This window comes from Leptosomus discolor, chromosome 2 (genome assembly GCF_034619465.1).
Source record: "Leptosomus discolor isolate bLepDis1 chromosome 2, bLepDis1.hap2, whole genome shotgun sequence".
Classification (NCBI taxonomy): domain Eukaryota; kingdom Metazoa; phylum Chordata; class Aves; order Leptosomiformes; family Leptosomidae; genus Leptosomus; species Leptosomus discolor.
Window position 1 is genome coordinate 60,807,174 of NC_141392.1, and position 25,231 is coordinate 60,832,404.

Below are 25,231 nucleotides of genomic sequence, written 5' to 3' on the forward strand. Positions count from 1 at the left end.
ATGCCTATAGACTACTGTGTGGAAAGTTCCAAAGAGAAAGAAAAGTCTGTGAACTTGCAACAGCCCTGGAAAAATGGGAGCAACAAAACTTTAAAAAGCACAGCTTTGGACACACTCCATGTGTCTGCACAGCTTTCAAGTGAACTAGCACTTAAGACCTTGTGTAACAAAATGGACTCTGGGGACACAGCTATAGGGCAAAAAGCTACCTCAAGGTCTGGAGAAACTGCTAAAGTACCAAGTAGATGGAGGCAAGAACATTCAGCTGTTATTAAGATGAGCACTTTTGGCAATCAAGAAATACAGAGACAACCACAAATAGATCACGAGCAAATAGGAAACACAGCATCAGCACAACTTTTTAGTTCTGGGAAACTGGTATCATCGAATGAAGCTGCACAGACAGTCACGGAGAAGCAATACTCACAGCATCGTCCAAGTCCTTACTCATGTCAACATTCACTTTCTTTCCCACAGCATTCATTGCCACAAGGCTTCTTGCACAACATAAAGCCACATCAGAGCTTGGAAGGCCCTCCATGGCAGTTTCCTAGCCACTTGCAATCAGTTGCCTCAGAGGACTTGTTTCCTTTTCATATGCATAGCCATAGTGGAGGTTTCTCCAGGAAGAAGATTTCAAGTTTGAACCCTGCATACAGCCAATATTCGCAGAAATCTTTAGAACAATCGGAAGATGCTCACAAAAAGGAACACAAACCCAAAAAGCCTGGCAAGTACATTTGTCCTTACTGTAATCGGGCTTGTGCCAAACCTAGTGTGCTTAAAAAGCATATTAGGTCTCATACTGGGGAGCGACCATATCCTTGTGTTCCTTGTGGTTTCTCCTTCAAGACAAAGAGCAACCTTTACAAGCACAGGAAGTCACATGCCCATGCAATTAAAGCAGGATTGGTACCTTTCACAGAGTCAGCAGTCTCTAAATTGGACCTAGATGCCAGTTACATTGATGTGGAAGCTGAAATACATTCAGATGGCGAGCAGAGCACGGACACTGATGAGGAGACGCCGCTTCTAGTGGAAGGGTCTGACAAACTGAGCCCCGTTCCGCAGCTCCCCCTGGACATTGCTAGCAGGAGCAGTTTTCACTCCTCCATGGACGAGTCCTTGGTGGGGCCAATGAAAGTGCCCATTTTAATCATCCCTAAAAGTGGAATTCAGTTACCCAGTGAGAGTTCACCATATATTGGCTCTGATATGTTGCAAACCCCATCCTTAAGTACCAAGTCTGATGACTCTCATACAGTTAAACAGCGACTTGCACTAAGACTGTCAGAGAAAAAAGGGCAAGATTCTGAGCAGTCGTTAAACCTCCTGAGCCCACACAGTAAAGGAAGCACTGACTCTGGTTATTTTTCCCGCTCAGAAAGTGCTGAGCAGCAAATTAGCCCACCAAATACTAATGCAAAGTCTTACGAAGAAATCATCTTTGGGAAGTTCTATAGGATTAATCAAAGGACAGCAGTAACGGTAGCCACAGCAAATCAGGAGCACAGTTTAATGGGTAGAAAGGGCAAAGCAGAGCCATTACCTCTTTTAAATAACAGATTAGATATCAAGATGCTTGAGGAACATATTTCTCAGCTTACTCCAGATAAAGAAGAACTCATTGACCCTAGTAGTTTGAGTGCTATTAAATCTACACAAGTTTATCCAGGCAGCAATACAGAATCTAGACAATCCCAGACCACCACATCATCCATCAAAAGTGAATCCAGCTTGTACCAAGTCAGTCAGCAGGGTGACGTGCCCATCCTTCTAGAGCCTCCAGTAGATTCCTCTCCTCTTATTAGAAGTAACTCCATGCCAACCTCTTCTGCAAACAGCCTAAGTGTTCCCCTATCTCTGAGAGGAAGCCATTCGTTTGATGAGAAGATGACTGGCTCAGATGATGTATTTTACCCTGGGACAGTGGGAATATCCCACCAAAGGATGTTGAGAAGACAGGCTGCCTTTGAACTGCCCTCTGTGCAGGAGGGGCACTCAGATTCAGACTATCATGGAAGAACAGGGAAAAATATCATTATTGCTTCCAGCAGACAGACAGCAGGTGACAAAGGACCATCCTTAAAAGAGAAGAAAGGAGACAAGACCTTTTATGACTATGATGCCAGTGGAAAGCACTACAGAAAGTGGGAAGAATTTGAAGCTCAGAAGCAGAACTACAGGGACTCACCATCCTTATGTGGGATGAACAAGGTGGGGGAGTACTTTGTTGATCCACTCGGACAATCTCAGGCGGTGCCATCCATGCTTGGCACAACTTTTGAAAACAGAAAGCGCAGGAAAGAGGAGAGTGTTGGAGATGAGGAAGACAGTCCCATGCTTTGCAGCAATACGACTGGCACTAGTGGGGGAATTCAGCCTTTGGACTTTGATCCCAAATCCCAAATCCAGGAAGTGCCAAGGAGCGGATTTGCCCTTCAAGGCCTGGACAATGCTGCCCATTGCCATGCGGAGCGTTTTGAAATCTGCAGGCCTTACTTGCAGTCTGGAAGCCCGGCAGCTTCTCTGGAAGACTCATCCTTAACTGCAGAGCAAGAAAAGACTGCAGAATCACTGGCTAGAAAGCCCCCTGGAAATGTCATCTCTGTCATTCAGCACACAAATTCACTGAGCAGACCAAACTCATTTGAAAGGTCTGAGTCTACAGAACATATTGCATGCCAGCAGGAAAAGATCTATTCACCACCTGAAACTTGCGAGAGTGAGATTTGTGAGTCCCCAATGAGCCCAGACCGAGCTACACAAACGGAAAATGCTGACACCAGTAAGCCATCTCCATCCCAGCAGCCTCAGCCGTACCATATGCAGCCCAGGTTGGTTCGCCAGCACAACATACAGGTCCCTGAAATTCGTGTCACGGAGGAGCCAGATAAACCTGAGAAAGATAAAGAAGTGCAGAGTAAAGAGCAGGAAAGATCCACTGAAGAATTCCAATGGCCCCAAAGAAGTGAAACCCTTTCTCAACTTCCAGCTGAAAAGCTACCACCCAAAAAGAAGCGTTTACGACTGGCAGACATGGAGCACTCCTCTGGAGAATCCAGCTTTGAGTCCACAGGTACAAGCCTCTCTCGCAGCCCTAGTCAAGAAAGTAATTTGTCCCACAGTTCGAGTTTTTCAATGTCCTTTGAAAGAGAAGAGAATATGAAGTTCATCACACCTCCCAAACAAGATGAGTTTGGAAAACAGTCTGAGTTTCTAACAGTTCCAGCTGGTGCTTACTCACTTTCCGTCCCTGGGCATCACCATCAAAGGGAAATGAGACGCTGCTCATCTGAACAGATGCCCTGTCCTCATGCTGCTGAAATCCCAGAGATCCGAAGTAAATCCTTTGATTATGGGAACCTGTCTCATGCCTCTTCAGCTGGTACACCTACTACGGCACTGTCTCCATCCCGAGAAAGGAAGAAATGCTTCTTGGTTCGCCAGGCTTCCTTCAGTGGTTTTCCAGAGATTGCCCAGACTGATCAGAGCACAGAACAAAGTATAAAGCAGGAGCAGATGGAACATGCACAGGCTGGTCTTCGCTCCTCCCAGCTTGCCTGGCATCACTCCCCTTCCTCTGTACTTCAGCCCATTCAGGTAGATGACTCCGGAAAACAGGCTATTGGCTCTTGCGCTCAGCTTAGTAGTAGCTCATCCCACCTTGCCCAGCAACAGGCTCTTCTTGCAGACAGCCCGGAACTGTTAAGGACTCCCTTGATCCAACAAGCACCTTATATTCCTAACAAACATCCATCAGAGCAGCAGCAGCTATTTGCACATCAGGAAAAAGTCCCATTTCCCCCTATTCATAGCACCTTGTTTCAGTTCCCCTATCCAGCTGTCTGCATGGTTCACTTACCGCCATCTCAGCAGCCTGTCTTGTGGCAGTCATGCACAGAACCTCTACACTTCCAGCATCACTTTGTACAACAGCTGCAGAAGTCTTATGTCAAACAGCCTTTCCAGACAGACGTTCCTCCAAGTTATCACCTGGAACATGCACCAGAGCTTATTGGAAAGAAACCAGCTGATTATGTGCATGCTAAAGAGCAAGCATACCAGCATTACTCAGGAACATCTGGGCAGTATTCAAAAAATACTCTGGCTACCTACCAGTCAGACCATAGCATTAAACCAACAGATACCTCCTCTGAGCAGCATCTTCAGACAGATTTTGACTCCTCAAGTGATGGATCTGTACAGTCTTTGCCAGGAACAGTTGTTCCCGTCAGGATTCAAACCCATGTGCCATCTTATGGTAGCGTCATGTACACAAGCATTTCCCAGATCCTTGGACAGAGCAACAGTCCTGCAATTGTAATTTGTAAAGTTGATGAGACTGTTTCTCAAAGAACATTGGCAACTAATGCAGCCATGCAAGGAATTGGATTTAACATAGCTCAGATGCTGGGTCAGCATGGAGGGCTAGAAAAATATCCTTTGTGGAAAGTGCCGCAGACACTACCACTCGGACTGGAGCCACCAATTCCCCTGTGTTTGCCTTCCAGTTCTGACATGGCTTCTACCTTGGGAGGAAGCAAACGAATGCTTTCACCTGCCAGCAGCTTGGAGCTGTTCATGGAGACCAAGCAGCAGAAACGAGTCAAAGAAGAAAAAATGTATGGGCAGATAGTTGAGGAGCTAAGTGCAGTTGAGTTAACTAACTCAGATATAAAGAAAGATTTTCCAAGAATGCAGAAGCCTCAACTAGTAAGGCAGAGCTGTGCTACTGAGCCAAAAGAAAGTCTGCCATCCATGTCATCCTCTTCACCACTGTCGTCCTCATCATCTCAAGATTTCCCACCTGTCAGCATGCCAACAGCAGATGCTTTCCCACTGAGCAGGGAGAAACTTTCCAGTTTTGATTCCACATCACCAGGGCAGAAGTCCAGTGGCCCTTCTGAAGGACGAGACTCACCAGAAGAACTGGATGTGGACGAAACAGCCTCAGATATGAGCATGAGTCCACAGAGATCTTCATTGCCACCAGGAGAAACCCAGACAGAAGACCAACTGAAACATCAAAAATTGCCTCTTGGGATGTTAGTCCAGATGTCATCCAATACCAGTGGGAAGGTCACAGGCTCAACCATTCTCCTGACAGACGTAGCAGATTTTCAGCAGATCCTTCAGTTCCCAAGTCTGCGCACTACTACTACTGTGAGCTGGTGTTTCTTAAACTATACAAAACCCAGTTACATTCAGCAACCAACCCTCAAATCTTCTGTTTATGCTTCATGGTGTATAAGTTCATGTAACCCAAACCCATCTGGGCTAAGTACAAAGACCACTTTAGCACTTTTAAGGTCCAAGCAAAAAAACACCACGGAAATCTACACTCTGGCTGCTATGCATAGACCTGGAGCTGGTAAACTGACATCATCAAGTGCATGGAAGCAGTTTGCTCAGGTAAATAAGAGGTTTTAATAAAATTAAATTTGTATATCTTTATTTGAGAAAATATTAGTAAACTATGAAATGTAAGTTAATGTTGGTTTTTTTTTTTAAAAAAAAAAAAAAAGATTCGCCATTGGGAAATCGGACATTGCCATCTTCCCATGACAACTTTTGAGCCTCAATTTGCCTTTCAGCAAGCTCTGCTACTTCTGCTATCTCTGTCTCCATTTTTAAAATCGGATGTAAAAAGTGAGGCTTTTAAAGCCCTCCCTTCATGTGTGCCAGAACAAGATCCATTATCTCCTTCTATTTGGGCCTTTCTTTTTGCCGTGTATCAAACAGTATCAGACACAAGCATCCACGTGCATTTTTAAGTAAAGATTAAGTTAAAATTGAGTAAGGATCTTCAGATATGTCTAATGTCTTTTACACACTGACTTCCTCATGGACTAAGCATTAGATAATGGTGCCAGGGAAAATTCTGTAATGGCAATAAATTACCTTCTAAGGCTTTTCCATCTTTATTTTCCATTATTTTTTTCTGAGGAAAGATACAATATTGTCTTTTCTGTCAAGACTCCTGTAAAAATTTGTCCATGCTGCCCCCTCTCTTATTCTCTGTCAAATTAAATGGGACAAATTAATTCATCTTATAGAGTTGCACCAAAATGAGAGTTGGCTTTGACCTGGAATGTTAAAAGTAATTGAAATGAAGTGTGCGTTTATTGTGTGCTCCAGCAGTAACACCCTTCCTTGACTTTGTTCTACAGATGAAACACGAGCCATTCTTCTTGTTTGGCAGCAAGCTTGAAAAGAAAGTAGTGGGGAATATTATAAAAGAAAGAGTAAAAGGAGACATTCATGGAGATAAAGACATTACATCCAAACAAACTGAGCCGATACGAATTAAAATCTTTGAAGGAGGGTAAGAAAATGCAACTGAGAATTTCAAGCTCAGCCTGTCATTTTAAAGAGATTTGAAAATGAATATGAATTAATTAGGGTGTGAACAGTCTCCTGTGTTCCTGGCATGTCTTGTAGCTTCCAAGTCTCTTCTGTTTTTGTGTATATGTCAGTCTTAAAAACGACAGCGTACCTGTATACTTACTCTTGGCTCTACTTTGCTATTAGGACAATTATATTTTCTGCCTGAGAGCACTCACTCGAAATTGTTACTTTCATTCCTTAGGTCATAAAGAAATGGATAAGTGGTTAACTTTTTGGTATTTTCTATACCATTTCTTTGTATTTAATGGCTTCCATGAGGCTATCTTTCTATTTTTAGATTCTTGTGTACCTCCACTCACTTGAATGGGTTAGCTAGGCATGCTTGCTCTTATTCTTGTAATTTTTTATTATTTACTGAAGTTTAATTTTGGTGATAAAATGTAAGATGACAATGAAATCTATGGTACCTAAGCCTAATCCATAGATCTGTCATGTATATTTGGTAAAATAATATTTAATTTTACCATGGCCATCTATCACTCAAGTGATAAACGAAACAAATAACAGAGGGAAGAAGGAGACCTGAAAGCCCGTTAACATTGTTTTGAGGCTTATGAAGCTTGTTATAAAAAGCAAATGAAATGGACACTTGTTTGCCTCTGCAGTATACTCTAAAATGGAAGATATTGTTTAATTTCTTTTACAAAATTCTGACATGATGCAATTAATTTGCCAGTTGTTAGTAGTGAGTAGTCAGGTGGCTGAACAGATGTGTTTCTCAGTCTTACCAAACTCAGATGGCCTCACAGCATTGTTTTATTGGGGTAACTAAATAGGACAGGATGGAGATGTGATAAATTTGTGCATCCATTTCCTTCTTCTGTCAGTTTGTACCCTTTAAAATCTCAGTTGTCGTTCATTAACATTGTGTGTTTTGGCTCCACTTGCATAGTCTCCATGAAATGAACATTGGCATTTCTCTGTAGTCTGCAGCCCTGAAGGAGTATAGCCTACATCTTGCCTGAAAGATTGAAAATGTTATTTTGGAGATTGTTATAGGTATGCTGGCCCAGACACCCTGATCCTGGCTGTTCTCTATAGTTGTACATTGTCCTAGTACCCAAGCCAGTAGGCTGGCTATGCAAGAGTGACCCAAATTCAGGGGTGAGCCTAAGTTTACAAGTTGCTTCAACTCACAACCACTTTGAGGTATCAAATTTGCTTGCTTCCCACTATGTATAATTTCTGAATTTGGATCACCCAGCTGGAGATAGTCTGCACTGATGTAAGCTGTGTGATGAGAGGTCAGAAGAGTGAAAGTGTGTTAAGGAGGAGGATTCAGATCAGTGTGAGTGCAACAGATCACTCTACAAAATGCCTCTACCTTCTAATACCTTGTTTAAGAAACTTTGTACCTTACTTACACCACCTTAAGTTTCCCTGTGCACTAATAAAGTCCATGAAACTGTTTGTGTAAAGTCATATAATTCACATGTCACCTAGAAATGTCTCCTAGTAATACTTGGCTATGTTTAGATATCCTTTGAGTAAAACAAAACTTAAGAAACCTTGATGTGCACAGTAATTTCTGGAGTGGGTGGGACAAATAATCTGTGCAATAAACTGGGACTTCCCCAATGGCAGCATATAACCTGCAAAGCTGCAGTGAATGAAATGATGTAGTGTTAATGAGTCCATTCTTTTTTTATGCATCATAATTTTATTGTACATTTTATAGGCATTGTTGTGGAAGGGTAGATTCATTATTTTCATTAGTTTGGCTAGTTTTTAAAAGGATCTAATATTCTTTAGGTATTATAACCACATCTTTAATTGTTTTCTGTCCTGACTATTGAATTTGTCCTCCTCTTCAGGTTTTTGTTTCTGACTTCTGAAAGCTAGTTTTTAACATGGGTGGGTTTCCATGCTTGCTTGTTCTTGGCTGTTTGTGAAGGTGTTCTGTTCTCTGTTCTGCTCTACTCTCATCAAGCTCATTTCATCGCAGCACACACAAGCAGTGCACTGAACTATGCAGCAAATGTCTGTCATCTCTGTTTCATGTTTTCTCCCCTGGACAGACAAGCATGTGTGGTGATACCATGTTTCAGCAGGGTATTTTCATTTCGTTTTTCCTTTGTCTTGGGGAGTGGGTTTGCTTAGGCGTCTTGATTGCTTTTGTTTTGTAAGGCAATTCAGAATCCATAGCTGAGGAAGATCTGCAGTTGTTTGCCTTCAGTTTGTGTGAAAGCCTGTCTGCTAGGCAGGGAATTGCTGTTGTGCTGCTGTCTTGTGCCAGGGGAGCAGAGCACTCATATGGCAGGTGGGCAAAAAGCAAATAGATGGGGCTGGGGATGAGTGAGAAGCTGAAGGAACAGAATGAACAGACTTGAGGCAAAAGTAGATGTCACAGCACATCACCACCTTGCTGTACTAAGGCCCATCAAGAGCAGTTTGTAAGCATCGCAGCAGAGGGGGTTTTGAAGGAAGAAGCTAACAACCATATTATTACCTCTGGCAGGTGGCTTGATTCATATGAAATTATCTGAATCACAAAATCTGCTTTCCATCATCTGTGACTGCAAAACCCTGATGGGATATGAAGCAGTGTTCCCCAAAGAAAAGCAGCAATTTGAAGTTCAGTGCTTGCTGCAGTACAGTTGGTTAGTTACTAATGGCATGAAGTGAAAAGAAAGGAGGGACAAGGCAAACGTGCCTGCTCATCTGACACCTGGCTTAATGACATTATCAGCTTCCAGCAAGAGTTCACAGTTTGCTTATGTTTGCTCTTTCATATCTATCAGTAATAGACTAACTGAAAATCCCCAATAAAATAACATTTTGGCTAGAAATTGCAGAACTCTGAGGCTTGTTAATGCTTTTTAACACCAGAGTCCCATTAAAATCAAGCTCAGAGCAGCAGTGACCACAGTTCTTATATGAAAGTTATGTAGTGGGAAGGGGGAAATCACTGAAAGCTTTGAGAGAGGCATGAGCTAATAGTAAGATCTAACATTCCTTGGGGCTAGAAAGATAATCACCATAGACTCGGTCTTCTGGTGTTTCAGTTTTTGGACCAGGCGTTCTTTAAACGTCAAATTTGTGTGTGTCATTTCTCTAACAGTCATTGTCATAGTCAAGCGTACTTCACCGTGACTCAAGGTCAGTTATGGCCAAGAACCATCCATATGAATGATGAAGAGACAGATCTTGTCCAATTGTCTTTGTGCCCAATGGGATCTGACAGGTGACAGAAGCTGGTGGAATGAGGTCAGGCAGAGGAACAGCAGAGATGGAGCAACAGAAAAGCACATGTTATAACACAGCCTTTATCTTACTGGTATCAATCGGGGGTGATATGGTAGACTCCATCCCAGCAAAATGAGACGGTAGGGAGAGATGAAAAGAAGATAAAATGTCAGTCTGGACATTTTTTCTGTCTGTGGGAGAAAGCCTGGAGGCTGTTGGTGAAGCAAGTGGATAGAGACATGACTAGGAGTCACTGGCATGTGTGTATGAAGGAGGATCTAGGAAACGGGGCAGACAGAAAAGCAGAATCCCAGAAACATCATACAAAAAAACCTGCTAGAGCGATGGGTAAATAATAAATGGCATTAGACTATGCTAGTTTTGCCCATGGTGCCAGGGACAGTGAAGGAAAAGGGAGAGGGCCAACTTTATTGGAAAGGAGATGAAAAAACCTGAATTTAGACATCCACATATGAAAGAGGAGCTGATATGAAGCAAGATGGACATGAGAACAGGACAGCATTTTATGTATTTCGAAGATACTAGCTTCAGTATTTGTATTGCCAGTGATATAGCTGAACATATGGAAGAAGAGTTCATCTAAGAAAAGCACACTTGAAAAATGTTTCACCTCTGTAACCCAAAAATTTCTACTTGCTTCTTGTAGAGTATCATCACATTAACAGAATCTTTCACACAGTCCCGTATTTATTTAAAGCACTGACTGTCAGTACCACAATATTTTGTGGGCTGCGCATCCACAGGGTGGCTGAACATACTTTGTGCTGCTTAGGGAGAGGGCGATGGAGGACAGAGGGCAGAAAAAATATTATTTCTCAGTTCTCATAGTTTCTGGATTTACTTTGGGTGAATGAGGATTAAATTCTCCCACTAGGGAATGCCCAGCACTCTTCAAACCTCAGAACAGCCTGAGCAGATCCCCCTGGGCCCTTTTAGATTTCAGTATTAACAATTTATCATGATAGTAAAGGCAATGTACAGCTTTACATAGATTTGCATATCTTATTTATTATCTAACTACACACTATGTAATCAGCAAAAATAGCATGGAATGCTTATGCCTGTGCTAAGAAAATTTCCTTTAACAGCTTTCTGCTAAGTATGCAGCTTGGAAGTTTCCCATTTTATTTCTAAAGCAGCATGTACCTGAGTGAACTCAACTTGGTGTCTTTTTGGGAGGGATCCATCTTTGGGAATTTCAGGCATCTGTAGTGTAAATGCATACATCCTTGCTAGTCATCTGCATTCACTTTATGCTTAGTCGGGAGAAACAGGCATTTCCAGGGTGTGATTTATCTGATCCCAAGGGATAAATACACTAAAACAGTTAAAAGTGAACCGTTCTGCAAAATGATGATATTTTCTGTGGTGGTAGATGCCTGCATTGTACAAGACTACAGTTAACTGAAATAAATCCAACCTGCAGACTGGTATATGGAGTTGTGCTGTGTCTATAGGAATGGTAGCTAATCTGTTTCCTGACAAGGTGTTTATACTGTTCTCATACTCTAACTCTTTGGTCTCATATTGTTAAAACACATTGGGACCAGTTCATTCCCTGAAAAGCAAATACTTTGTGAGTTCCAGACTGAAAATTCAGTAGTTTCTATGGACTTATGTGGATTTGTTGTAATAAGATATATACAGGATCAGGATCAGATGCATAGAGGTGATGTTTGTGCATATATGTGACCTAGAACCTGTATGATTTAAAAACTTGCTCTCTTCCAACAGGTATAAATCAAATGAGGATTATGTCTATGTCAGAGGTCGTGGCCGAGGAAAGTACATTTGTGAAGAATGTGGAATTCGCTGCAAAAAGCCAAGCATGCTCAAAAAACATATCCGCACTCATACTGATGTCCGGCCTTACGTATGCAAGTTGTGCAATTTTGCCTTCAAAACTAAAGGTACTTGGCCGTTTTTGCTAAACTCTTGCCACTTCCTACACAAATCTTGAGCTGTTTTGCTGTGTGGGATCCAAGTACCCTTTGCAATCAAGGAGAGATTTTTCTTCAGAATAAAATTATTGTGTTTATGTGTACAGGACTTCACAAGTGAGGCTTTTCTCTTCTGTTTAATTGATCCAGGGATTTTGTGAGACTCTGAGACTCCTTCAATAGCTTCATTAAGAGCTATAGGCTCTTGGCTGGTCCATCTGTCTGCTGAGCAAATGTAGTAGCATAAGAACTGCCCTTACAATTAATACTTTCTGCCAAAATTGTTACATGGTGCAAATTTTAATTGCAGCAACACTTAAATGCTACCAGGAGAGTACACTTGTTATGACATAATGTAGAGGCAGAGCATCAGCTGCTGAGGAAAACATGCCTTCATGGGCTTTACAGTGGGTCAGTTTCAAGTTTATAAATAATGTATGTCTCCCAGATGGGCCACTCCATCCACTGTGGCATTAATTATGAATAGAGAACTGATAGCTTGTGCTCACATGTATTTGTCAGCACAGAGAAAAGCTTCCATTTGTCACCCTGAGGCCACAGATAATGATATTCTTTGGAATTCGGATTTGCCTTGCAACTATTTCCTTAAAAAAAAATAATAGCCTTTTCTTTCTTAGCATTTCTTTGTAGCACAGCCCAAATGAGCCTTACATTCTCAGTTTCTTAGCTTCCCTTTGGCAGACAAGGGAAATGGATTCTGGTCTCAGTGCAGTGAACTCACTTGAAGGGGGAGAGAAGAAGGTGAAGGAAATTTGTCCCAAGATCCCAGTGCAGCTTCATGGCTGTTTTGAGGATTGAGAATTGTAATAGTTTCCATGACTCTGGCACTTCTTCCTCTGCCAAAGATGGGAATAGCTGATGGATGGTAGTAGAACCATCAACCTAATTTAAGTTGAGAACTTTCATGGGGGTGTAGAGACAAAGACAAGGAGCTGCTCATTTGTAGTCCCAGTAGACCATCTGGTGAGCTGTTCTTGGATCATCGTTTACATCTTACATTGCTGGAGGAATGGGTCTTCGGGAGGGACTTGAAGGGGAATTGTGGTTTTACAGCTGTGTTCAGAGAGGAAGTTCCAGGCAGAAGAGATGACATGGAAAGAAATGCAAAATTGCTCGCTGAGGCTGGCATTTCTGTCAGAGAAGAAGAAACAGGGAGAAGGTGGTATGCTATTGCACAAGAAGGGCACGAGTAGGAAGAAACTAAGTTAGCCTTCAAAGTAGAAGTGTTTAACTGCTGTATTACTGCTTATGAGCAGTCGTCAGCCTTGTAACTATTGTTACTGTTTTGAGAACAGTAGGGGACAGACCTTCAGAGGTGCTTAGGTTTTCAGTGTACACCCTGAGCGTTTAGCCTTCCAGAGGCATCAGGAAGTGCACAAGCACAATAGGAAACTCTCACTGAGAAGGGAATTATTTGAACTAGCCGGGACTGAAAGTCAGAGAAGATCCTGGCTTGTGAGCTTCTAAGCACACCTCCACTATCCAACAGAGTGGTGCATTGTTTCTGCTCCTAGGTTGCATGTGCCCCACACACCATCTGGAGATGCTGGTTGGGGTCCCAAAAGCAGCATAGGTGCATTCACAGAGTGCTTTCCTTGAGCTAAGAAGCACTGGGTCTTGTGCAATGCTTTCCCCGTTGGGTGTTGCAAATGTGACTGAAGTGGCTAATGGATTAGAGCAATATTCTCATTTCTCCAGCTTGTGCTTTGTGCTCAAGATTCTTTGCCATGAAATGACTCTTGGGGCCAGTCTCAACTGAGTTTTCTTATCTGTGAAAAAACAGACCAAGACAGGCACTCCAGAAAGTCAATAGTCTAGTGGTAGATTGCTCCCTCAGGGGACTGGGAGATCTGATTTCAAATCCCTGCTGTGTCTGGTTCAGATCCGTACTCCAAAACAGTGAGCTGAACCTGGATTTCCCACATCCCAGGTCAATGCTGTAAGTACAGCTCCTCTCAGTTCAGAGATTGCAGCTAGACAGTAAACTTGCATAGAGAAGTCTCCCATAAATGTCTTTTTTGTGGGGTACTTTTGCTTCAAAATGCTTCAAACACTGAACATTTGGAACCTATATGTAAAGTAAACAGAGAGTGCTTTGAGCTTGAAAATACCACTGTGAAACTAAGAGTTTGAGCCCTGAAAGGCTGGCGTGCATTGGACTTACTTCAATGTCTGGGCAGTCTGTACATATCATGAACACTGAGCCTAGGTATAGATAACATCCAAAAGTGATTTTTTTAGCTTGCTGAGGTGCCTAAATGTCATGTGGAAAATTTGAGAGAGACCTATATACCTTTCAGCCCCTGAGTTTAGGTTTATTTGAAAAATTTTTAATTTTTTGGAAGATATAAAAACCCTCTGTCATTAAAACAGGCTTTGAGGGCAGTGGGCTGGATGAGTCAGCTCTGTCTGTTGTGGTTTTATTTAAAGTAAGAACTCCCATTTGCAGGATAACAGAGTTAAGATACACCAAAACCTGACTTGCAGAGTGATCTTTGCTGTTGTCCATTAATTAGATTAATCTCTGATCCATAGGAAATCTGACAAAACATATGAAGTCTAAAGCACACATGAAAAAATGCCTGGAGCTTGGAGTATCAATGACATCTGTAGATGATGCTGAAAATGAAGAAGCAGGTATGTCAGAATGATTTAATTTATTTGGAATGGCCTCTGGAGTATGCAAATGAGTTGTTGCACTTCAGCACAGTGGCTGGCATGGGAAAATTTGAGTATTTGAGGCACTTTTTAATTAAGAGGCATCTTTTTAATAAACAGGAAGTATAAAAAATAAATCCATTTGTCTAAGTTACATTTTTTATTAAGATACATGAGGAGGAGGTAGAAATAAAAGTATGACCTGTTGTCATCTGTCTCATACAAAGTTCCCAATCTTTTCAATTTAGATGTGAGAGATGGTGACATTTAGCAAAGTTGCAAGATGCGGTAGGGTGAATTTGCTTTTTATACTTCCTTTCAAGTACAGCGTTTGAAGGTATTATTATGAAAAATTATGGTTTGAGACTATGAAGAATGGCTTTATGCAGCCACCCTAGACGAAGAGCATCCAGCGATGGCAATGGATGTGCTGGGTGAGGAATGAATGTGGTGGAAGGCGTAAGAGCTGGGGTGTGTGCTTACCATTTTGACTTGCTGTGTCTGTTTCAGAAAACATGGAGGACATGCAGCAGGAGGCAGAGAAGAGTAGCAACCTGGCAGGCCTGTCAGCAGAGCACCAGTTTTCTGATGCAGAGGAGTCAGATGGCGAGGATGGTGACGACAATGACGATGACGATGAAGATGAGGATGATTTTGATGATACTCAGGGAGACTCGACACCAAAAACCAGATCAAGAAGCACCAGCCCACAGCCCCCTCGGTTCTCCTCCCTGTCGGTGAACTCTGCTGGGGCGTCGCAGGGGGCTTCTCCCGAGGGCTCCCTTTCTGTGGGACACTCCTCCCTCATCAGTTACTTGGTTACCTTACCTAGCATTCAGGTTACTCAGCTTATAACACCAAGCGACTCCTGTGAAGACTCACAGATGACAGAATATCAGAGGTTTTTCCAGAGTAAGAGTACCGATTCAGAGCCCGATAAAGACAGGTTGGACATACCTAGCTGCATGGATGAGGATTACATGCTTTCGTTAGACCCCAGTTCATCTCCGAGGGACTTCTCACCTTCCAGTCGACAGTCGTCACCCGGCTACGATTCTTCACCCTACAGAGATAACTCGCCAAAGAGGTATTTAATGCCAAAAGGGGATTTGTCACCCAGAAGGCATCTGTCACCCCGAAGAGATATTTCACCCATGAGGCACCTTTCCCCGCGGAAGGAGGCTGTGCTGAGGAGAGAGTTATCACCAAGACGGGACATGTCACCAAGACGTCATCTATCGCCAAGGAGACCAATGTCACCAGGGAAAGATGCGTCTGTTCGAAGAGATTTGTCTCCTAGGCGAGAGAGGAGATACATGGCCTCCATTAGAGCGGCATCTCCCCGGAGGGGCTTATACCATAATCCAGCATTGTCCATGGGTCAATATTTACAGTCTGAATCTATTCCAGTAGGTCATTCAGTAAGTATGAAAGAATATTTTCACTCCTGTTGTCAAAAACAGTATTCTTACCTAATTTGTGCATAGCATTTTTAAAAACTTTGCAGCTCTGTAGAAGAAGGCATAAGCTTTGAGCCTTGGCAGGAAGTCCTGGAACAAATGCAAGATATTTGGAATAGATGGGGACCAAGTTGGGATGTTGATTCAGTTATATGAAATAGAGTCAGCCCAAAGGGTCAAATCTTCACTTGTTATAAGCCTGAGTAGCTCCATTAACTTCAATGAAATTAGGCTGGCTTACATTAACTGCCCCCATCTTTATTATATTTATTATATGTATGTATATATATTGTATTATGTTATATTATATTATGTTATTTTAAAATGGCCCAGGAAGCTTACATGGCATGTGGGGTTTATTTCTGCACTGTAAAACCTTTTACCTCCCAGACTGTCAGATGGGATCGAGCCCAGATCAAGGCTTAAGGCCCTGATACTGCAGTATGGTGCCCATCACTGAAATATTGTTTAATGGAATAAAAATGCTAAAATAAATGGAAGCTCTCAGAAAAGCAGGGTGCCCGTTGAAATCAGGATCTGTGGCTGGAGTTTAAAGGATATTATCGTGTGACAGGAGCAGGCAGCTGTCTGCGTCGCAGAAAGCACCATCAGAACTGTCTGTTTCGGCAGGGATGCAACCGTCTGGGTGGAAATGGAAATATTCAAAACTTGCACAGCTGCTGTCTATGCTGTTCCCTTTTGGTAAATCAGCTCTCAGAAACTGCCAGCTTGGCACTTTTGGCCGGCCTTAGCATTCACGAAGCACTGTCTCCACAAATAAATTTGGTCTTCAGAGTTAAGGAACAGCCTCACTATGTATGCATGTATTTATTTATTTAGTACGCTTCCCTCTCCACATTTGGTGTTGCTGCTGTCCTCTCACTGCCTGCCTTGTCAGCCCATATGCATGGGTTCAACCTGGGCAAGCTGTGACAGGCTCACGCTGCCTCAGGCCTCCGGCCTCCCTGCCCGCCTCCCTGCAGGGCTCTCCTCCCCGCTTCCCGATTGCCAGTCTTCTTACCTCTTTGTGGAGGCTTTGTGGTGCTTCTCCATAGAGGAGAAGAATTGAACCCTGACTTCATAAAACCAGCATTTCCAGAGCTCTGGGGTGAATTTCTCCCAGAAAGAAATGTGGAGCCAGGCTGATGTGTTACCTACACCTGGGAATAGAGCGAGGGATACAGTGAGGCAAAGGTGGCTGAAGCAGGGATGGACTGAAGAGAGAAGAGATGCCACCAGCCTGGCAGTTCCCAAAGTGGCTCCGCAGCTCTTCAGCCATTTAAGGGAAAGCTGCAATGTGAGCAGCCATGTGTAGGAGAGGCTAACACAGGTACTTCTCCCACATCTTAGACATGGCCCCATGGCCTGGTGAGTTGCTGGGGAGAGCAGTGGAGAAGGGTGGTGCCTAAGCGGTCCTTGAGGAAGGGCATGCACCATCATAGGGGCGATCACTGAGTAGCTGAGAGAGGATACAAATCCCACCAGCAGTTCTACTGACAAAGTAAGGAAGCACAACAAGAGGATAAAGAGCCACCAGTCATGATGTCATAGTAACAAATGGAAGAGGTTATATGAGACGCTGCAGCTGACATTGTACAGGGAGCCCCAGTCCCTAATGTCCCCCATGAGACACTTCTGCTGGCATCCTGTAGTAGAGATTTTGGATGTGAGACGATGCTGGCAAAAGGGTGCATAACAGTCACCCTTGGCTATCTGAAGGTTCTTGCTGTAATGCTTGCCTTCTGTGTTATGCACACCTTCCAGCAAGGTGTTTAGCACATTGTTAGGACTCTTTTGGCACCCTTAGTTCCTTCTTTTGGAAAGTCCACCATGCCAGATGGGCTTTTAACACTTACTTTATTTTTGAGGTAGGATCAGGCATGTGGCAGTGAAAAACCCAATGTAAAAGATCATTTGTCCTACAGAAAGCATTGGTAACTCAGTGGCATGTTGAATGTGTTGAGGGAGAAGCCCGGACCTCAGTACAGTCACTGGAACCTGAATACAGGCCTCACTGGAACCCAGGCAAATTTAAATGAGGAAATGACAAGTGAGGATGGTTGCACATCTCAACAAATGACTGCAAGGAAGGAAAGATGGATTCCTCACCTCTTGATGCCTTTCTGGAAAACATGCTTTAGCCAAACAGTAGTTTAGGTGAAACTCAAGTTACTATACTCAGTGTGTGGGAAGACACTTAACACCTGAGATTGCTATAAATGAAAGCTGTCAGAGCAGAAAAAGGAATAAAGACTGGTTTTCACTTTCAGAGAAGTGAAATCCAGCAAATCAGAACATGATTAGCAACCGCATCAGTGATGCATGTGCCGGTTTACAATCCTGCCTCCTCTTTCAGAGCTGCGTTTGGTTCCCAGTCCTTGCAGGACTAAGAGTGATTTTGTGCTTCTGGTGCCTGCATTCCCAGAAGAGGCCAGTTTTCTTTCTTTTCCACTGAAATTGATGTATTTGCTCTAGTCCCTTTGGCCAGTGCTGGTCTAGTTCCCCTTCATGTTGCTTCCCCTTGAATGTTCATGCGCTTTGGTCGTCTTGTGCAAAGAGATTGTAAAGAGCTCTGACATCGAAAGCACCACTGTCTTGGTTTGAAAGACAGGTGTCTGCGGAGGAAGGCAGGAGTCTCCCTTGAAATGGAAAGTGCAACCCCCTTCCCTCCAAATTATTATAATTTTGAAATTAACGGGCCTTCAGGCAAAGATACGGGGAATAGGAATAACAGTTCTTTACTAATATATATGTATATATATAACACAAGGCAGGGAAAAAACAAACAGCCCACTGGTTTACACTGACAGAGTCAGAAATACAACCTGACACCCTGTTAGGGTGGCAGTAGCAGTCCGATAAGATGCTGGCTGCAGTCCTCCTGAAGCGATGGATGTAGTGCTGTTGAAGCAGCGATCAGGTAAAAGAGTCTGGTCTTCCTCCGAAGCTTCAGTGGTAGGTAGGTAGCTCTTGTCCTCTGGAACTCCAGTGGGGGGAAAAGCTCCTCTGGGAATCCAGTGGAAGAAGGCTGCCAGGGTGTTCAAAATCTCCTTTTTATTTGGCATGGACTGCTTGGCTCCTTCCCCCCCGGGCGGAGCATCTCACAATGGGATGGGGAGTCGTGAGGCAGTTCCTTGATGGGCCATTAACAGGAGATAGTCCTGGAGCGAGTTACCGATGGGTCAGGCGATAAGGAATTGTTGTGCCCATTAACAGAAGACAGTCCAGAGGGGGAAGGCAGGGAGCACCGCCCCACCTGGTCTCAACAGCTCCTGAAGATGGTAATAGAATACTTTTTTTTTTCTCATTTTGGCACATTTTACACTGTAACCTAGGACAACCACATAGAAAGCAATTGAAGTTATTTCTTTAGGAAGTGGAAAAGAGCGTGGGGAAAGTAACTATTTTTGTAGATTGTACAAAAATACAGGAAAATAGACTTTTTTTTTTCTTTGAAAGTTAATAACAGGATACACTCTTGCAACAGGATGCTCTCTCCAAAGTAGCCTAAGGCTCTGGTTGATGCTGATGCACATTTGGCTTTGGCAAGTTAAACTGGCGTCTTTAAATTTAAAGGCAGGTGCTCCTTGCTCTCTAAATACATTTGGAATCTTCTCTTCTGTCAATGACAGAGGTTTCTTTCCTTTCTGAGGAGGCTGGTGCCATTATCGAAGGGCTCTGATTCTTCTCCCCAGTCATTTTACACCAGTACTGAGAGAAAGACAAGAGATGGGAAGGCTGCTTTTGTTCACTCTCAGTGCATATCTGTTAAGGTTTTAGTTTGTTTGGATTGGGCATATGTCTCTGTTGTCACACATACTGTGCTTTGATTCACATTGCAGAGCAATCTTGGAGTAAGTAACCAGGATTGTTTTCGGATTAAATTAAATTTAAAAATGTGCTCCAGGAGTGCACCACGTGCACTTAAACTGTGAGTGTACTTTCAAGTGAGTGCAAAGATACCACGTAGGTATAATGCGAAGCAACCTTCCCCTCCAACCCCACAACACTTATATTGTGAACGTGGGATCCAGCACCAGCAGTTTCACTCTGTTCCTGCTTGTCACCATTCCTAGTGCACCGCACTACTTCCTAGTGTGGACCAGAGCTTTTGCCTCTTCTTCCAGTCTCAGGGCTAGGCACAATAAGACTGTGAATATATCTTGCTGTGTAGTGGTACAAACTTGTCTCTAGGCACTGTTTTAGCTTCTAGGAGGTAGTGGATTTTACTTGTGTTGCTGTTCTGTTGCACTTCTTTTTGAAGTCTGAAGCCTGTCTTGATATATTCAGAAGGGCTGAGGGGAGTTAGGCACCTCTGTATCCACTTGAAAGTCGATAAGAAAGGACTTAAGGTCCTTTGATCATCCCAGGCATATGGATATTATATCCTTTCCCAAGCACTCAATACTTTATCATCTTGAGTGAAATGGGTTCCTATACAGAGAGCTAGCATAGAACTTCTAAAGTCCGGGTAAACTGTAAATAGGTTCATTGGTGTATATGGGCTGCTATGGTGCATTCTCAGTAGGACTGCAGATCAAGCTGATCCTGAACCTGAAGTCCACACAGATTTATAGTTACTTTATTAAGCATCATGTCTTTTAGAAAGCACATTGGTAGTGCTCTGTTACTGAATTTCACAATAGAGTTCAACATTTTCTGGTTTTTATGATATGGTAATCAAAGAGATTTTTTTCTGCCCACCATATTTTTGCAAGCTGTGGTCTGAGGCTGCTGGGAGGATGTCTGTGAAGGGTGCTTGGCTTTGAAATGTAATCTTCCTCTTAATCCCTCACAGCCTTTTTTGGGTGATGTACCAGATACAGGATAAACCCTATCTCGTCCCTGAGGCATTCTCGGGGGACCTGTGAAGCTGGATAAGGCTTTGCTCAGGGGTGTGGTGTGGCAGTCTAGCTTTATGACAAGGTCATAGTTTAGTGAAAAGCTCCTACAGAATATGTTGCTTGGGAAATTATATGTCACCTGGAGTTGGACGGCAATATGCTGAACTGCAGCAAATAAGAATTAATAGGAAATGAACTGGATTCCCATCACCTGACAAAGAGAGGAGCTCATGTCACTAAACTGGCAGCAACTCATTCTGACTGCACTGCAAAAAGAAACCATGACTTTCTGCATTGTGCTCAGTGATGGGATCTAACACCCGTCCTGTCAACAGAATAAAGTCTTTGGATTTTCAGAATGTTTGTTAAAAGCAGGCAGCTCCACTAATATTCAGTATTTTCTTGTGAATATGTATATGTATGTCTGCTTATATGTATGAAAATGCTAGATACTGGTCAAGGAAATAAAAGCAGGGTAAGAGATATGAGCAATTGCCTGTAACCATTTCTGTTGGCCATTTCCAAACTTAGCTGCCAGAGCTAGAGAAAGATAATCTGATATATGCTCAGCCAGGCTTGGAAAGCATCCAGTGGACATGCACACACTGTCACTATCTATGTAAAAATTAGACATATAAGGCATATATTGGATGATACTGCTGATCTTGAAGTGGGTAGCAGTTTCTATCATGTTAGCCACCTCTATCCAACAAGGACAGACTGCTGCTCTATTCCCTTTTGAAACTGTAGCAGGGTACAATATGAAGCCAGTATATTTCTTGATTAGAGATTTGTGTGTGACTAGGTTTTTTCCTTTGATGAGTTTTACTGCTTTTTATTTGGTTGCTTTTGCCCTGTTTCGCTTAGCCCAAGTTCACATCAGATGCCATAGTGATAAATGTCATAGTTTAGGAAACAGCCAAGAGGACAGTATGACTGAGAAACGGGTTGACAGACCAAAGATTGGAAAAAAAAGGGGGCAAGCAGCTGTGCAGAGGTGAGGTTAGCGATAGGAAGGACTGACAGGGTAGGTGAACTATGTCTTGTGGCTTGGCAACTGCAGTTTATTCTGTAATTTTTTCCCCATTCAGCAGTGCAACGTGCTGTCACTGTGCTTTCTTATGACAGTTTCTCTTTTATGAGACTCAAGTGTCTCACTTTCTGAATAGGAAAATTCCCAACATAGATTAGTCTCTGAATAGTAACATCTCTTAGGTTTGAGTCTGATGATTATGGGTCACCCTTCCTGTCTCGCCATTGATTTATATTGAACAGGACAAAGCAGCTGAGCACGGTGAGACTGAGCCCCTGGGTAGCACAGAAGCAGAATCTTTAATTGCCCCCTAAACCAGTTCCCCAGGGTGGGATCAAGAGGTTGCTTAATGCCTTGAGTGCTAGGATTTCCCAGCAGTGAAGTGCTGCCACTTTAATGCATTGGCATTTAGCAGTGCAGTCCTCAGGCTGCCACACCGAGACTGTGGTAGCAGTACAGCTCTGGGACAATTGATAGGTGTTTGGTCAATTTGCAGAGCAGAGATGAGCATTTTCGTTCATTTAATTTCCTGTGGGAGTCCCCAAGAGTTGTGTGGCCAAATCCCACACACAATTATGAAAATGTCGTCCTGCACTTCTGTCATCATTATTCCTCTGGCCAGCAATAAATGATACTTAATCATCAGATGGAAAACGAATTTTAAAAGTTAAGAATGAAAAAAAAGAGAAACCCAAAAGCCCAGGGCATATTTAATACTGAGTGGAGATGGAGCTATTCATTCTTCCAAGGCAGGAACTGATGGGAAGGCACTGAAAATGTCAATATTGTGAGATTGGTTTTTGTTAGCCGTTGCAACATCCCTCATTCTTCTCGATCCCATTATGAGTGGGTGAGTCTCCCTGCGACAGAATCATCACTTTCACTCACAGCTAATGCCTGCACTTTTGTTATTATTTATGGTTTACACTACAGATAGGCCAGAGTGGTGCTCCCTTGTCTTAATGACTATGAAAATGTGGGTCCTCATTGCGCAGAGGCACCTGAACTTCCGTAGAAATACCCATCCCCTTTCAACAAGGATTGGGTAAAGCTCACGGGGAGCAAGTGCCTCTCTAGGGCTCCAGAGCAGGATATTTCAGCAGGCAGAAAATACATACATGCAGTTAGATATTTTCTGTACTGCCAAGCAGTGGTGGCAACCAGGGAGTGTTCGGAGGTGTATTTCTCTGCAACAAAGTCTTGATACCCAGCGTGGACTGCCAATACCAGCACAGTTTGCCAAAAGAAAGGGTAAGATGGATCTCCTGGCCAAATTCCTCCTGGGGAATGAAACTCATATCACCCCAAATTCTCTCCTCAGTTTCAGTTGAATATAATACTCTTCACTTCCTGACCTAAATTCCTGTATTGTGTTGCCGAACACTCTTAACTAGCTGCTGCCTTTCACCTCAGAGGCATGAGCCCTGTAGGGCTGAGCTAAGTAAAACCTCCTCTGTTGTTTGGATAAGCAATTAGTGGAGTTTTCCAAATGCTTTGGGATCCATCCTGGATGAAAGGTGCTGCGTGGATGGAAGGTTGTGTTAGACAGGAAAGCAGATAGGTGGTTTGGCAGCTGGACAAGAATTTTACTAGTAGCAGCGCTGACGTTTCTTTTTTTTTTTTTTTTCTGGTTACAGAGAAGGGGGTTGTCTCAGGGGCCTTACTTCAATGTATATGGAGAAAAAGGAGGTATGGAGCACCGCGGGTCTAGCCCATTCCCTGAAGGTCCAAGCGACTATGTCTTCAGTCATCTTCCACTACACTCCCAGCAACAGATCCGAGCACCCATCCCCATGATGCCTATCGGGGGTATCCAGATGGTCCATTCAGTACCGGTGGCCCTTTCAGGTTTACATTCTCCGTCCACTCTGGCCCTGCAGAGGGAGGGCTCTGAGGAGAAGCAAAGAGGAACTGCGGAAATCCTTACAAAAGAATCGTACAGTATTTCTAAGCACCACGAGAAACGTACCTCTCCGCACAGCTTGCACCCCACCGCTCCCTCCAGCGCGCCCTCCTCTCCATTGCTGTTGCTGACACAGAGCACGTCGGAGGACAATGTCATAGCTACCGAGAGGGAGCAGGAGGAGAACATACAGACTTGTACAAAAGCCATAGCCTCTCTGCGAATCGCCACAGAAGAAGCCGTTCTGCACGGGGCGGAGCAGCTGCAGAGGCCTTCTGAGCCTCACCAGAAACCCTTAGAAAGTGCACATTTTAGCATTAAACACTTTAGTGGATCTGAGCCGGGCCAGACCTGTGCCTCAGCCACCCATCCTGACTTGCACGGTGGTGAACAGGACAGTTTTGGTACATCACAGACTGCGTTAGCCCATCCCACCTTTTACAGCAAGAGCTTTGTGGACGTCCGGCACTTGGGCTTTCACAGCAGGAGCGACCCCCCATCAAGCACACAGGAAAGAAAAGATCCGTCATCTGAGAAGAGCAAGCCACATTGATCTGAGATGCATGGAGACTTTCACCCATACATTTACCCCCACTTTTTTTTTCTAGAGATAGAAGAAGTATTCAACTTTACAGCATGCCTGTTCTAAGTTACAGTAGTTTGCTATTATATATACTTTTGTTATATCAAAAGAATTAGATAAAATAACAAGTCATCATGAGCCTGACCAAAACTAAATTTGAAATTCTTATTGGGTCTGGTACTTTTAAATTGTACAGATGTTTGTGCCTTTTCTTTACTTTGCTTATATTCTTATAAGCATTTTTTTAGCAGTAATTTGTACATATTTTAGAATTTGTGTATCTGCTTTGTAATAAATGTAATTTCTTTCCTTTTTTGGACACTTGGATCTAAATGATGTAAAGCAAAACAGCATCAATATATGTGAGGTTGCACTAAAACATATTTTTATATGATTAAAACTGAACAGCTTTTATGTACAGCTCTGATTCTGTAATACTAATATTTATTTACTTTGTTTCATAAATTGTAAATTTTTTTCTTAATGTTGTGGATTGCTTTTCTATGTGAAGCATGGGATTTACTGTTGCGTAATTAGAACAAAATGTATATTGTAAAACAAGATATTTAAACTAGAGTATCTTATCTTATTCTGCACTTATGCATTAGTTAAAAAAAAAAAAAAGATAAAGGATGTATCAGTCAGTTCTTAACTCTTGTAATTTTTTTTTGTCTCTTGTTTGCCGGATTGACTATAACTTAAGTGCTGATTGTGATTTTAAACTGATAGTACCGTAAAGCATTAAAGTAAAACAATGTGCTATTGTGAGTTTTTTCAAAGCTTTATAAAACAGTTATAAATATATTAAAAGTATTTGGTCTTATGTGAACATGTTGATCTATATACTCCTTTAAAAAGCTATGGGAAAACATTCCACGCCATGTAAATAGGTGCAAGTGCATCACTGGTGCCGTCTGTGTAACTCACCGAGACAGGCGATGTTTGCTGTGCTGCCAGGCCTGGAGCCGGGGCACCGCTGGCTGCTGGGAGGCAGAGCCCGGCCGCGGCTGGACCCGCTCCCCTGCCTCCAGCAGCGGGGCGGCGAGGCCCCTACGGCCGCACGGGGCTGGGCGAGGCGCCGGCCCGCTGGCTGGGCAAGTGGTTCCCGCCGAGCCCCGGCAGTCCCCTGCTCGCGAGGGCTGACCGTGGGGTGTAGGTGTCATGCAGAGAT

General features: G+C 43.2%; 1 protein-coding gene across 2 annotated transcripts; it reads left to right on the forward strand.

The window, feature by feature from the left end:
• Positions 1 to 24,889, forward strand: HIVEP2 (HIVEP zinc finger 2). 2 transcript variants are annotated; one of them, XM_086482406.1, is made up of 7 exons: positions 157 to 5,415; positions 6,174 to 6,328; positions 11,353 to 11,528; positions 14,115 to 14,216; positions 14,748 to 15,650; positions 18,943 to 18,956; positions 23,212 to 24,889. In XM_086482406.1, exons 1-7 carry the CDS (start codon positions 172 to 174, stop codon positions 24,028 to 24,030), a joined length of 7,413 nt encoding a protein of 2,470 aa, XP_086338532.1. In that variant the 5' UTR covers positions 157 to 171; the 3' UTR covers positions 24,031 to 24,889. The 2 variants fall into 2 exon arrangements, with proteins under 2 accessions (XP_086338531.1, XP_086338532.1); XM_086482405.1 differs by lacking the exon at positions 18,943 to 18,956 and having other exon boundaries at positions 1 to 5,415; positions 14,748 to 15,658.
• Positions 24,890 to 25,231: the final 342 nt, after the last annotated feature.